The sequence below is a fragment of the Bos mutus genome, chromosome 1 (genome assembly GCF_027580195.1).
Source record: "Bos mutus isolate GX-2022 chromosome 1, NWIPB_WYAK_1.1, whole genome shotgun sequence".
Classification (NCBI taxonomy): Eukaryota; Metazoa; Chordata; class Mammalia; order Artiodactyla; family Bovidae; genus Bos; species Bos mutus.
Window position 1 is genome coordinate 110,007,614 of NC_091617.1, and position 12,987 is coordinate 110,020,600.

General features: G+C 41.3%; 1 protein-coding gene across 2 annotated transcripts in view; it reads right to left on the reverse strand.

The window, feature by feature from the left end:
• Window positions 1-12,987, reverse strand: part of KCNAB1 (potassium voltage-gated channel subfamily A regulatory beta subunit 1) — a 445,278-nt gene that overhangs the window by 21,471 nt on the left and 410,820 nt on the right. For both annotated transcript variants that reach the window (XM_005896620.3, XM_005896621.2), the window contains exons 9-10: window positions 1,525-1,610; window positions 733-853 (exon numbers count right to left, since the gene is read on the reverse strand). In XM_005896620.3, the coding sequence (XP_005896682.1) occupies window positions 733-853; window positions 1,525-1,610 (207 nt within the window). The remainder of the gene's footprint in view (window positions 1-732; window positions 854-1,524; window positions 1,611-12,987) is intronic.

The following is a 12,987-nucleotide window of genomic DNA, read 5'->3' on the forward strand; positions in this document are numbered from 1 at the left end:
GTGCCTCAACAGTGCCTGGTCGGAGGAGGAGCACCGTGCCCGGTGCACAGAGAACACAGTGAGCACATGGTGATAGCCGTAACAACCACTGTTCTGTTGTCGGACTTTTCTTATCCTTGTTTTCTTACCCAGCACTTTCCCCACTCACGTAAACCCCCATTTCTTACAAAAAAGTTTCTCTGGAACCTGTTTCGATAAATATGCCTGAAAATGTGGCTTAAGTTTTCTGATATCCGAAATTCTTGTGTACATGTTGTATATATATATTTTCCCTCCCTTTGGCATCATGTGTACCTACACAAACATGTGTCCCTGGCTTGTCTGCCATTCTTGAATTCCCCTTCTGACTCAGTTCCAGGCAGAGTAGGAGATACAGATGTATAAATCCATCATTTTGGGGAAACCCACTCAGAGATGCATTCTTGGCTAGAGCAACTACCCTATGAAAAACAGGTTTATTCATTATTTCTTCCTTTCATTCTACATGCATTTTTTTGAACACCTACTGAGAACAGCTTGTCTGCCAGCTCTGCTTGGCTTTCATGAGTGATACTCCAGAGATTGCATACAAGTCCTTTTGATTTCTTCTAGTTTCTGGAATGCATAGTGCTGACAATCCCTACATTAATTAGGAACATTTAGGAAAGCATTTCAGTCACACCTTTTTTTTTTTTTTCTGGATCCCTGATCCTCTTATTAAAGATAATGAGTCAATTTGATTGTGAAGATTACCTATTTTATGGTAGAGCTCTGGTAGCTGAACCTCTACTTTCTCTCTCTGGAAAAGGTGGTATTCAGCTTGTTCACAGACTGGTGGGATCATGTTGAATTGTCTTGCTACAGAGTAGGCTTCCTAAGGTGAAATACAATTGCAACTGAATTTATTTCTGATGAGAAATAAGTCTGTATGCATGAAAAAAATTCATTTTAGTGAAATCAATACAAACCAAGAAAATCTAGATTGTCAAATAATAAGCAAAGTTATGACCATCAATTTCACTAAGAAATACCAAATCAGGAAATTATTTTTTGGGAGGTTTTGGAATGAGTAAAGTCCAGGGAAAATTAGTCAAAGTGTGAATTAAGAACTATTACAAAGAAAACATAGTTTGACTATTTCTAGGTTCCTAAAGAAATAAAACTTAACTAATATATAATATAAAAATGATCTATAATTAGCATGTTATGAACAGTACCATTATTTAATACGTCAAAAAAAAAAAAAAAACCTGGAATATTGTGTCATATGTCTCATTAGCTGAGAATTGTACTCTCTTACTACCAAACTACTACCAAAGAACATGCTAAAACACGATTCCTGTTAGAGACCTGCACCCTCCATGTTGTATTCTGAGCTGATAAGATCCACCGCCCGCCCCCATATCCAATGATGAAATTGATCATAGAATTCTGGTGCCATTGTGATTGTGAAGAAAGTTTGCAAAAGGTCTTACAACTTATACATGATGTCTGACAAATAAAAATAGGTACTCAATGGTCATTTAAAAATGGAAATGGAATTACCATGATCTCCATGGCACTCCAGCGAGAAGTTCCCCAGTACATGGCCATTCCTTGGTTTATCACATGTGTCATGGCACGAACAATTTCTATGGAAAGCCAAAGAGATAGCATTACATATATTTTTCAAAGTTATATAGTATTTTTTTTCTTTTCCTGCCCAAAGCTTAGATGTTTAATGCAATTATTTGTTGGATTAGTATAATTACCTTGACACTGGTGATAGCATAATAGTCTAACGTAAAATATTGATGGTTTGGAGGTGGATGGTACTTTTTGGGTAAATTGACTTTCCATTTTCAGTTTGCAGCAACAATATGAAATGATATTAAAAAAAGAGTGACCACCTTAAGTTCTTCCTTTACTTTTATTGCTTCAGTGTTCCTGGCCAGATAAAAGAATACATGATTCACCTCTTTCAGAACCTGGGTACCTTGCTCACTAAAGTGAGAAGTAAGAGAAAGCATTTGTTTTGACTTTGTAGAATGGAAGGTCATTGAGGATAGAAGTCCTGCCTTTGTATGTTGGATTTACAGAGCTAAGCCTCACGCAGGGTTGTTTAATAGAGATGACTCAATAACAATGTGTTTAGCAGAAAGATAAACATACTAAATGCTGAACAAACAGCTGAAGCCCCAACGGCTCCCAGCCCACACTGGCACACCCTGTCCTTGACTACTTTGGACCAAACTTCATTCTAAGACACCCATGTCATGCATTTCACCTGGACCTCCATGTGGCCCCACCCTGTTTGCTCATCAGCCTCTTTCAGCTTGACATCACATTTCCTAAACAGGAAAATGAATCTCTTCCCAGAGGGGTGGAGTTGAGCTAATCCTCTTGGAACCAGCCAATATTTTACAGAACCAGAGAGCATGGAGAGCCTCAAGTTAAATTGAGTGAAAAGTCACAGACATGGTTGGGTTTCTTCTACAAACCAGGTCAGCCAAACACCCAGGATGCCAGGTCATTTCACATTTTCAAGGGGTTGCAGGTCATGGGCTTTTCTTACCCTGCTGATAATACCTGGTAGGTTACATGTCCTTCAGCAGAATCAAATCCTTGTCTCAAACTTTAATTGAGTATTTGTGTTATTTTATTTCTCACCAGCAAGCACTGTCTTAATTGATCAGGGACAGGATTTGGAATGAGACAGTGAGGGTTAGGGTCCTAGCTTCCTTGCTTGTTTGACTTACATAAAGCATTTTAAATTGCCCTTGGTCTTTGTTTGGAAGATGGGAATGTTTTACTCACCAGAGTCTACCCAACAGAGGTAGAATTCGGCATGTAAAGAAAATATTTTTCCTTCTTGGAGAAAGACTCCTAAATATCAATTTATTACTCAACAACCAAATCTATGAAGATAGTTCTTCCTTTACAGAGCAAACGAGACACAAAAAGTTACATGAAACATTTTTCTTGTCTTTAAATAGAAATGAATACGTGTGCTAACATTTCTGGAAATTCAAAGCCATTCCTTAAATATCTGCCCCTAAGTATTCTCTCTTTGGAACTCTCCATCGTTGTACTACCCTTTCCTTTCACATCCCGTTTCATTCAGAGCTGAGATATTCATTCAACCAACAGGATTTATGAGGAGTCTGCTGTACTGGGTGCTGGAGATATTGTGGCGAATCAAACTTGTTGGTAAACACTAACAGGTTAATAGGGAATAAATGAACCCAAGATGCTCCCCTGTCTCTATTCCATAATCAAGTAAGATGAGCACAGGACGTGGTCCAGTGGCTTGGCCATGTGGGAGTCACCAAGGTCTTGACAACAGCAGGTAGGGTGCAGTGGAGGTTGTGACGCTTCCCATTCCTTCATTCCCTTATTTCCTGTAATGTACTAACAGCCTAATATTTGCCAGGCACTAGGTTCATCTGTGAGTAAGATAGATACAAAGCTCCTGGACTCAGGGAGTTTAGGGTTACCACAAAATGTAATGTGTTATGAAGAAAGCAAATAGGGGGCTGAGATCAGGAATGAGAAGGAAGACATATATAGTTGGTCAAGGAAGAAGTAATGTCTAGGCATACAAAATAAAAAGGCACCAGTCAGGTGAAAAACAAGGGAAGAACATTCTAGGCAGCATGTGACAAGGCCCTGGGGCCGGACAGAGCTTGGTGAACCCACAATCTGTAAGCCATGGTGGAGGAAGCTGAGTCAGGAAGGAAGGCAGGGCTACACGATGAAGCTGGCAGAGGGCAAACAGTGTTTGTTATTCAGGGCTTGATGGGAAGTCACTAATATTTCTAAGTAAGGGAATGATGATGCAGTATATATTTCAGAACACCATCTGACCATGCTGTGAGGCGAGGGCTGGAGGAAGCAGGAAGATCATTAGGAGGTTTACTGTAGCATTCCTGGAAGGAGATAAGGGGCTTGAAATCAGGAGGTGGTAGCAAAGACAGACATGAACGGATCAAAATCTGTTTTGTGGATAGAATCCCCAAGGACTGTATGTGGCAAGTGAGGAAAAGGAGGAATCAAGGAAGCTTGAGGGAGGAACAGGTTTGGAAGGAAGAGTCAGGGTCCTTCATCAGTTCAGTTCAGTTCAGTTCAGTCGCTCAGTCGTGTCCTACTCTTTGCGACCCCATGAATCGCAGCACACCAGGCCTCCCTGTCCATCATCAACTCCTGGAGTTTACCCAAACTCATATCCATCGAGTCAGTGATGCCATCCAGTCATCTAGGACATGCCAAAAATAGAGATGCCTGTGAGAGACAGAGGGGTGATGTCAAGTAGAGATAACTGGATAATGATATGTGAGCAACCTGGGCTGAAGGTGAGCTATTTGTTCATCAACAGTCTATTAATTGTATTTAAATCCATGAGTGAATGAGACTATGTAAGGGAAGTCTGCCCAGAGAAAACAAAAGAGTTTCGAAGAGCCAAAGCAGGAGTTGGGAAGAGTACACTGTGGGGTTCTGGGTCATTGGCAGCCAGAGGAGTAGGAAGGAAGCCAGAGTGGGGACGTTTGGAATCAAGAATGGAGAGGGCTTGCAGGAGGACCTGTGCCCAAAGATTGGAACATGTGAGCATTTGAATCAGAAAGGCCAGAACGCTGGAGGTCAACGAAGAGCCTGGAAAGAGTGTTGTCAGTGTCCTTGGTGCGTTTGGACCAAGGCCAGGCTGGAGCTGACTGAAGACTGGGCATGAGGAAGGAAAGGTATTAGAGACAACCTGGGTGGACTCAAGTTAGGAAATGAATGGAGCAGAGAAAGAGGGCAGCAGTTAAAGTGGGTATTTAGGATAAAGGAGATTTTTATTTTAAAACTGAAAGATGCAAGAGAAAGCCTGTATGCCATTGAGAGTAATCTAGATAGAGGATTTAACTGAGGATGTGGGCTAGGAGATTGGGGAGAATGGAGAGGGAGAGACTGGACAGAGTGAGACGGAGGACAAAACCCCTGCAGTGGGAAGGATGCTGCTTCAAGCAAGATGGCACGACCCTGGGAGGTTTGGAGAAGTCATCATAGGAAGACAGGGGAGACCCTGTTTGATGAATGGTGGTGCTGGTGGTAAAGAAGCTGCCTGTCAATGCAGGAAATGTAAGAGACATGGGTTTGATCTCTGGATCACGAACAGCCTCTGAAGGAGGGCATGGCAACCCACTCCAGTATTCTTGCCTGGAGAATCTCATGGACAGAGGAGCCTGGCAGGCTACAGTCCATAGTGTTGCAAAGAGCTGGACACGACTGAGCTTAAGCACAGTACAGCATAGCACACAATAAACTCTCAATCAAGTGAAAACGAGGTACAAAGTGAGGAAAAGGCGAGAAAGAACAATTCTGAGTGTGGAAGAGCCTATGCAAGATGCCCCCATGCCCCAGGCACTTTAGTTGAGGGCGATTTCTTTGCTCCCCGATAAGTCTGGCTGCTGACTCTGCAGAGAAGGGCTGGTGGAATGCAGAGGACTCTGGGAGGAGGAGGCTGCTGCACAGAATCCAGGGAGGAATGCAGAGAATGGAGAGCCAGCAGATGGAGATCCATGTGGCCACAAAGTAAAATTTAGTTTAATGCATATTAAATTTGTTCAATTTTTTTTAAAGTTAGAGAAAAATCCCCCAAGTTATTTAGCTCTCTAACAGGAAGTCACTGTACTGATAGCTGAGGTGGGTTTTTAACACGATTCTACTAAAGGACACTAGAGGGCAGCATTGTTAAGAAAAAAAAAAATCAATGGGTGTCTAAAAGCTTTTACTTGACAACCAGGGAAATGCATTTTTAAAGCATCCCAGTCAGAGCATCAATTCTGAGTGGGGAAAATGACGTTAGGAAGCTCATCTAGTGCATTGCTTCCACCCGCCTCTGGGAAAGGACATGCAGACAGACAAACTAATTCAATCTGGCAGTTCAGGACTGAATGTGGTTCCCTCTGCCCTGACTCCCCGCTTTTCCAGGAAGCTTCAGCACGAGTGGCTCTCACACGAAAGGACCTGGGGAGCTTGGAAAACGACACTACCCGGGCTCCACAGAAGGTCTATTATATCAGAATCTCTGGGGGTGAAGCCAGGCATCGAGATTTTAAAAACTCAACCCAGGTGATTGCATGTGCAGCCTGGGTTTAGGGTCGCTGTGCTTGTCTACCCTGCTAGTGCTAAAGGGTGGCGCCTGGACCACTAGCAGCAGCCCCTGGGAACCTGTTAGAAATGCAGGTCCTAGGGCCTCACCCCAGATGCTGTGCTGTGCTGTGCTGTGTGCTTAGTCGCTCAGTCGTGTCCGACTCTTAGCGACCCCATGGACTGCAGCCTACCAGGCTCGTCCGTTCATGGGATTTTCCAGGCAAGAGTACTGGAGTGGGTTGCCATTGCCTTCTCCGGCTTTCCATGTTGAAACCATCATTATTATTTAGCCCACAGTACACAGACAGCTCTCTCTCTCTTATTTCCTGGATCCTTGGCACAGAACTGACTATGAAAGCTACAGGTCGAGTTTGTTTCCCTGAATATCCCATTCTCCATCTGTGAAGTGAGGATGTATTGATCCTGTGGAATTCTTCCAAAACTTGACATGAGATAATGTATGTAGACCAACTGGTGGGTGACTCTAAAAGAATAACACAAACTGAGTAACAGGTAAGCAGGATGTGGTCCTGGTTGTTTCTTCTCAAATAAGCTCAGATTTTAACATTTTATTTTTTTTTTAAAGTTGTTATTCTTCATTCAGTAACATAGGTCGTCTCTGTTTAAAAATACATATTTTATGTGAAATGACTAAGTGAAACTACTTATTTTGAGTGAAAGAAATTTGCTGATAAATATATTTACTTTTCTAATTGGCCCCCATGACTGAGTGAAACATGCAGAAAATAGCTGTTCACGTTAAACCTTTTTCATGTGAAAATTTCCCTAGAACTTTGAAAGTTGTATGCAAGTTGTTATACTGCATAAACAATAAACTGTAGGGACTAAAGATACAAATAGGCACAAATTAGTTTTTTGATCAAATAAAATGTACTAAATCTGGCCATACAGACACATAATGATAAAAACAATAGAAACCTTAGAGATAATTCAGGGCAGCTTCTTCTTACTCTAGATGAGGAAACAGGCTAGGAGTTCATTGTTTTAAGGCATAATTGAAAGCTTAAATGTTATTAACAATTATAAATAGTTCAGTTATGCTTACAAAATGCTGAGAGTAAATACACAAAATAATAATTGTAACATATAGAGGAACTATATGTAACTTTATTATTTCCAAGTCACCTGTAAATGTGTTATCATACTTTAATGATTTAAAAAATAGAAAAGAAGAGTCCCTAATAAGCAAAGCACCACTTTAAAATACTAACATGCTATAGGTTAATTCACAAATATTAGGTTTAACCAAACACAATTTCCATTTTTAGAGGCCAAAAATGGTTGCATTCTTTCAAGGGGAGTGGACTGCAGTGGAGGCTGGGGCACTGGTAGAATGTAGGGGCTTGGTTTCATCAGAGGAGAAAAAATAGTTTTTACTCCAGACTAGCTGTTTGTTTGTTGTTTATCTAACTTCAGTTGTTTATTTACTTAACTTCAAAAGCTTGTGGTGGTGGCTTATATTCATGGTCTGTGACTTAGAGGTTTCCTCCTGGATCTCTGTCAGTCATTTACCATCTTGGCTATGGAGAAACCTCTCCCAGTGCTCAGCTGAGCATCAGCACATAGAGGACCATCTTTCATCACTGGAATGGAAACCTGTATTCATAAATGGAGTGATGCCATGTTTAGCCTTAAAGGTTTGCCTACTGTCTGAGGACAGGCCTGGCTCCATCTGCCTTCCAGAGCACACAGGAGACTCTGGGTTCTGGGTTTTGTCTCATCACTGTCACGAAGTTGGACATGTTCTCCAACCTTGCTGAATCTCAGTTTCTTCAACACAAATGACCAGACTGATATTAACTGAGCATATAATAACTTATATTAACTTATGTCCTTATAATAACTGTTTAGGTGGGTAATGTTTTCATCTTTATTTTATTGATGACAAATCTGAGACTCAGAAAGGTAATTGCTTGTGCAGGTTCTCAGTAGGTAGTATGTAAGGCCACTTTTAGCTTTAAAGTTCTGTGATTAGTTATCCTGCAAGGCTTTGTGCATAGTACATTGTGGGAGAAGGTAGGCTGGGGACAAAAAAATACCAGGGCATTCACTTAATTGACTGCCTTGTATGCTTGTGAATGTGTGATGCCTTGTATGTGGGTCTGTTCATCCCTTTGCATTTAATACATTGATGACTATAATTTATGATGTGTATGAATGACTTGACTATATAGAGCTTCTCCATCTTTGGCTGCAAAGAAGATAATCAATCTGATTTTGGTATTGACCATCTGGTGATGTTCATGTGTATAGTCTTCTCTTGTATTATTGGAAGAGGGTGTTTGCTATGACCAGTGTGTTCTCTTGGCAAAACTCTGTTAGCCTTTTCCCTGCTTCATTTTGTTCACCAAGACCAAATTTGCCTGTTACTCCAGGTATCTCTTGACTTTCTACTTTTGCATTCAATCCCCTATGATGAAAAGGACATCTTTTTTGGGTGTTAGTGCTAGAAGGTCTTGTATCAGCTTTTTGAGCATTACTGGTTGGGGCATAGAGTTGGATTATTGTGATACTGAATGGTTTGCCTTGGAAACGAACAGAGATCTATACAGTCAGCAAAAACAAGACAGGGAGCTGACTGTGTCTCAGATCATGAACTTCTTACTGCCAAATTCAGATTTAAACTGAAAAAAGTAGGGAAAACCACTAGACCATTCAGGTATGACCTAAATCAAATCCCTTATGATTATATAGTAGAAATGACAAAAGATTCAAGGGATTAGATCTGATAGACAGAGTGCCTAAAGAACTATGGATGGAAGTTTGTGATCTTGTACAGGAGGCAGTGATCAAGACCATACCCAAGAAAAAGAATTGCAAAAAGGCAAAATGGTTGTCTGAGAAGGCCTTACAAATGGCTGAGAAAAGAAGAGAAGCTAAAGGCAGACAAGCAAAGGAAAGATACCCATTTGAATGCAGAATTCTAAAGATCGGCAAGGAAAGATAAGAAAGCCTTCCTCAGTGATCAATGCAAAGAAATAGAGGAAAACAATAGAATAGGAAAGACTAGAGATCTCTTCAAGAAAATTAGAGATACCAAGAGGACATTTCATGCAAAAATGGGCACAATAAAGGACAGAAATTGTATGGACCTAACAGATACAGAAGATATTAAGAAGAGGTGGCAAGAATACACAGAAGAACTGTACAAAAAGGGTCTTCATGACCCAGATAATGACAATGAAGTGATTACTCACCTAGAGCCAGACAGGCTGGAGTGCAAAGTCAAGTGGGCCTTAGGAAACATCACTATGAACAAAACTAGTGGAGGTGATGGAATTCCAGTTGAGTTATTTCAAATCCTGAAAGATGATGCTGTGAAAGTGCTGCACTCAATATGCCAGCAAATCTGGAAAACTCAGCAGTGGCCACAGGACTGGAAAGGGTCAGTTTTCATTCCAATCCCAAAGAAAGGCAATGCCAAAGAATGCTCAAACCACTGCACAACTGCACTCATCTCACACGCTAGCAAAGTAATGCTCAAAATTCTCCAAGCCAGGCTTCAACAGTACATGAACCGTGAACTTCCAGATGTTCAAGCTGGATTTAGAAAAGGCAGAGGAATCAGAGATCAAATTATCAACATCTGCAGAATCATAGAAAAAGCAAGAGAATTTCAGAAAAACATCTACTTCTGCCTTATTGGCTACGCAAAAGCTTTTGACTGTGTAGATCACAACAAACTGGAAAATTCTTAAAGAGAAGGGAATACCAGACCACCTGACCTGCTTCTTGAGAAATCTGTGTGCAGGTCAGGAAACAACAGTTAGAACTGGACATGGCACAACAGACTGGTTCCAAATAGGAAAAGGAGTACATCAAGGCTGTATACTGTCACTCTGCTTATTTAACTTATATGCAGAGTATATCATGAGAAATGCTGGGCTGGATGAAGCACAAGCTGGAATCAAGATCGCTGGGAAAAATATCAATAACCTCAGATATGCAGATGACACCAACATTATGGCCGAAAGCGAAGAACTAAAGAGCCACTTGATGAAAGTGAAAGAGAAGAGTAAAAAAGTTGGCTTAAAGCTCAACATTCAGAAAACTAAGATCATGGCATCTGATCCCATCACTTCATGGCAAATAGATGGGAAAATGGTGGAAACAGTGGCAGACTTTATTTTTGGGGGCTCCAAAATCACTGCAGGTGGTGACTGCAGCCATGAAATTAAAGACGCTTGCTCCTTGGAAGAAAAACTTATGACCAACCTAGACAGAATATTAAAAAGCAGAGACATTACTTTGCCGACAAAGATCTGTCTAGTCACATCTATGGTTTTTCAAGTAGTCATGTATGGATGTGAGAGTTGGACTGTGAAGAAAGCTGAGCGCTGAAGAATTGATGCTTTTGAACTGTGGTGTTGGAGAAGACTCTTGAGAGTCCCTTGGACTGCAAGGAGATCCAACCAGTCCATCCTAAAGGAGATCAGTCCTGGGTGTTCACTGGAAGGACTGATGCTAAAGCTGAAACTCCAATACTTTGGCCACCTGATGGGAAGAACTGACTCCTTGGAAAAGACACTGACGCTGGGAAAGACTGAAGGCGGGAGAAGAAGGGGATGACAGAGGATGAGATGGTTGGATGGCATCAATGACTCGATGGACATGAGTTTGGGCAAGATTCAGGAGTTGGTTATGGACAGGGAAGCCTGGCGTGCTGCAGTCCATGGGGTTGCAAACTGTCGGACATGACTGAATAACTGAACTGAACTGAAGTACCCCTAAGTTCCGAAGTGAGGTACCAGGTTACTTTTGTAGGACTATTTAAAAAAAAGGTGTGGCCATCCTTAGGCCAATCCCTACCTTAAAAGAATCAGTGGGTGGAGGCGGGGGTTGAGAGACACTTTATTTGGACTTATTTGAGTTCTGTGGCATTTTCCGACCTTCCTCTGTGATGCCACTCTCCCTCGTCTATCTTTTGCCTTGTCTCAAACTGAATAAGCTCCAAAACCACAAAATCCTATTTGCAGAACTTGCAAATTAAGACAGCTTCCTGCTGTAAGAATTGAATGCTGTGATTTTGTCCCCAACAGGCAGTCCTGGAGATTCTGCTCATTCCTTGTTCAGCTCCCTGATACAGAGGAGGAGACTGCCTGATGCTGAGTACTTCTAATATTATTTCTTCCTGCATCAGACATGTGCTCTTTAATCCTGGCAAAAAAGCAAATGTTCATTTTATATTTAGATAAGGATGGCCAAGTGACTTGCTTAAGGCAATGACTTAGCTTTCTTATCTTTCAATACATCTCTATCCTCATTATTTCTCTGTAATCCTCTTATCACTATGTCCAGTCTTTCCAGCTTCTCACCTGGAATCGCTCCTGCCTGCTGACATGCCAAGAAATAATGGAGAATGTGGATCATAAAATTGCACCTCTTCCTTCAACATAATCTAGCATGGTGCCTACTATTTCCTATTAAACCTGGGTGTTTTCAAACTTTTGGAATCCTTCTGTTTGGGTAATAACTAACTGGTGGTAATTTAAGAGGCGATTTCTGTCTTGACGAAAGGGAGGCAGCATTCACAAGGAGTAGAGAGTACAGTGCTTTCTTGCACAGATCAAATTCTATAGGATTTGTGAACAGTGGAATGCATTCTAATTCATTTAAAAACATTTGAGAACTTCCCTGGTGATACAGTGGGTAAGAATCTGCCTGTCAATGCAGGGGACATGGGTTCAGTCCCTGGTCCGGGAAGATTCCAAATGCCTCAGAGCAATTAAGACTGTACCACAACTACTGAGCCTGTGTGCCCTAGAGCCTGAACTCTGCAACAAGAGAAGCGACCGCAAGAGAAGCCCACATTCCACGACGAAGAGTAGCCCCGGCTCGCCGCAACTAGAGAAAGCCCACAAGCAGCAAGCAAGACTCCGTGCAGCCAAAAATTAAATAAATAAAATTATTTAAAAAATGAAAACATTTGAAAGGAGAACAATTAAACTCATTGCCTTAAATTTTGTCTAGAGTAAGGCAACAAATAAACAGATTTAAAGAAACAAACAAAAAAACTAAGTGAACTGAAACTTTGGGGTTAAATTGATTTCCTAGATACCTGACTTGTATCTTCATCTGTGAAGCTACAAGTTATATGGCATTAGTGGATTATTTCCTGAGATTTCTTTTGACAGTGTTACTAGTCAATCTTTAAAAAAGCATGTTTAATAGTTTGAATATGTATATTCTCCTCATGTGGAGATCTCTCTGATAAATTAAAAAAATTAAAATTTGGGAAAAGATCTCTTTTCTTCTAAAATATTAAAAGTTTTGCTCTCGTCAATTAAGCCCCGCAAATTTTATCATAGAATTCAGCTGTCTTGGTCCATTTGGGCTGCTATAACATATATGTGTTGTTGTGTTCAGCTGTTCAGCTGTGTTTGACTCTTTGCAACCCCATGGACTATAGCCACCAGGCTCCTCTGTCCATGGAATTTTCCGGGCAAGAATACTGGAGCAGGTTGCCATTTCCTATTCCAGGGAATCTTCCTCACCCAGGGATCTAGCCTGAGTCTCTTATGTCTCCCACCATGACAGGCAGATTCTTTATCACTGAGCCACCTGGGAACCCCTATAACAAATATACTATACATACATACACACACACACACACATATATATATATACACATATGACAAAATATCACAGATGGCTTAAACAGCAAGCATTCATTTCTCACAGTCTGGAGCATGGGAAGTCTAAGGTCAAGGCACTGGCAGATTTGTTATCTGGTGAGAGTTGTCTTCCTGGTTCATAGACAGCCACCCTCTCACTGTATTGTCACATGTGGAAGGGGTAAGGCAGCTCTATGTGGTCTCTTTTATAAGGGCACTAATCACTTTCATGAGGGCTGCACCCTCTTGGGCTAGTCACTTA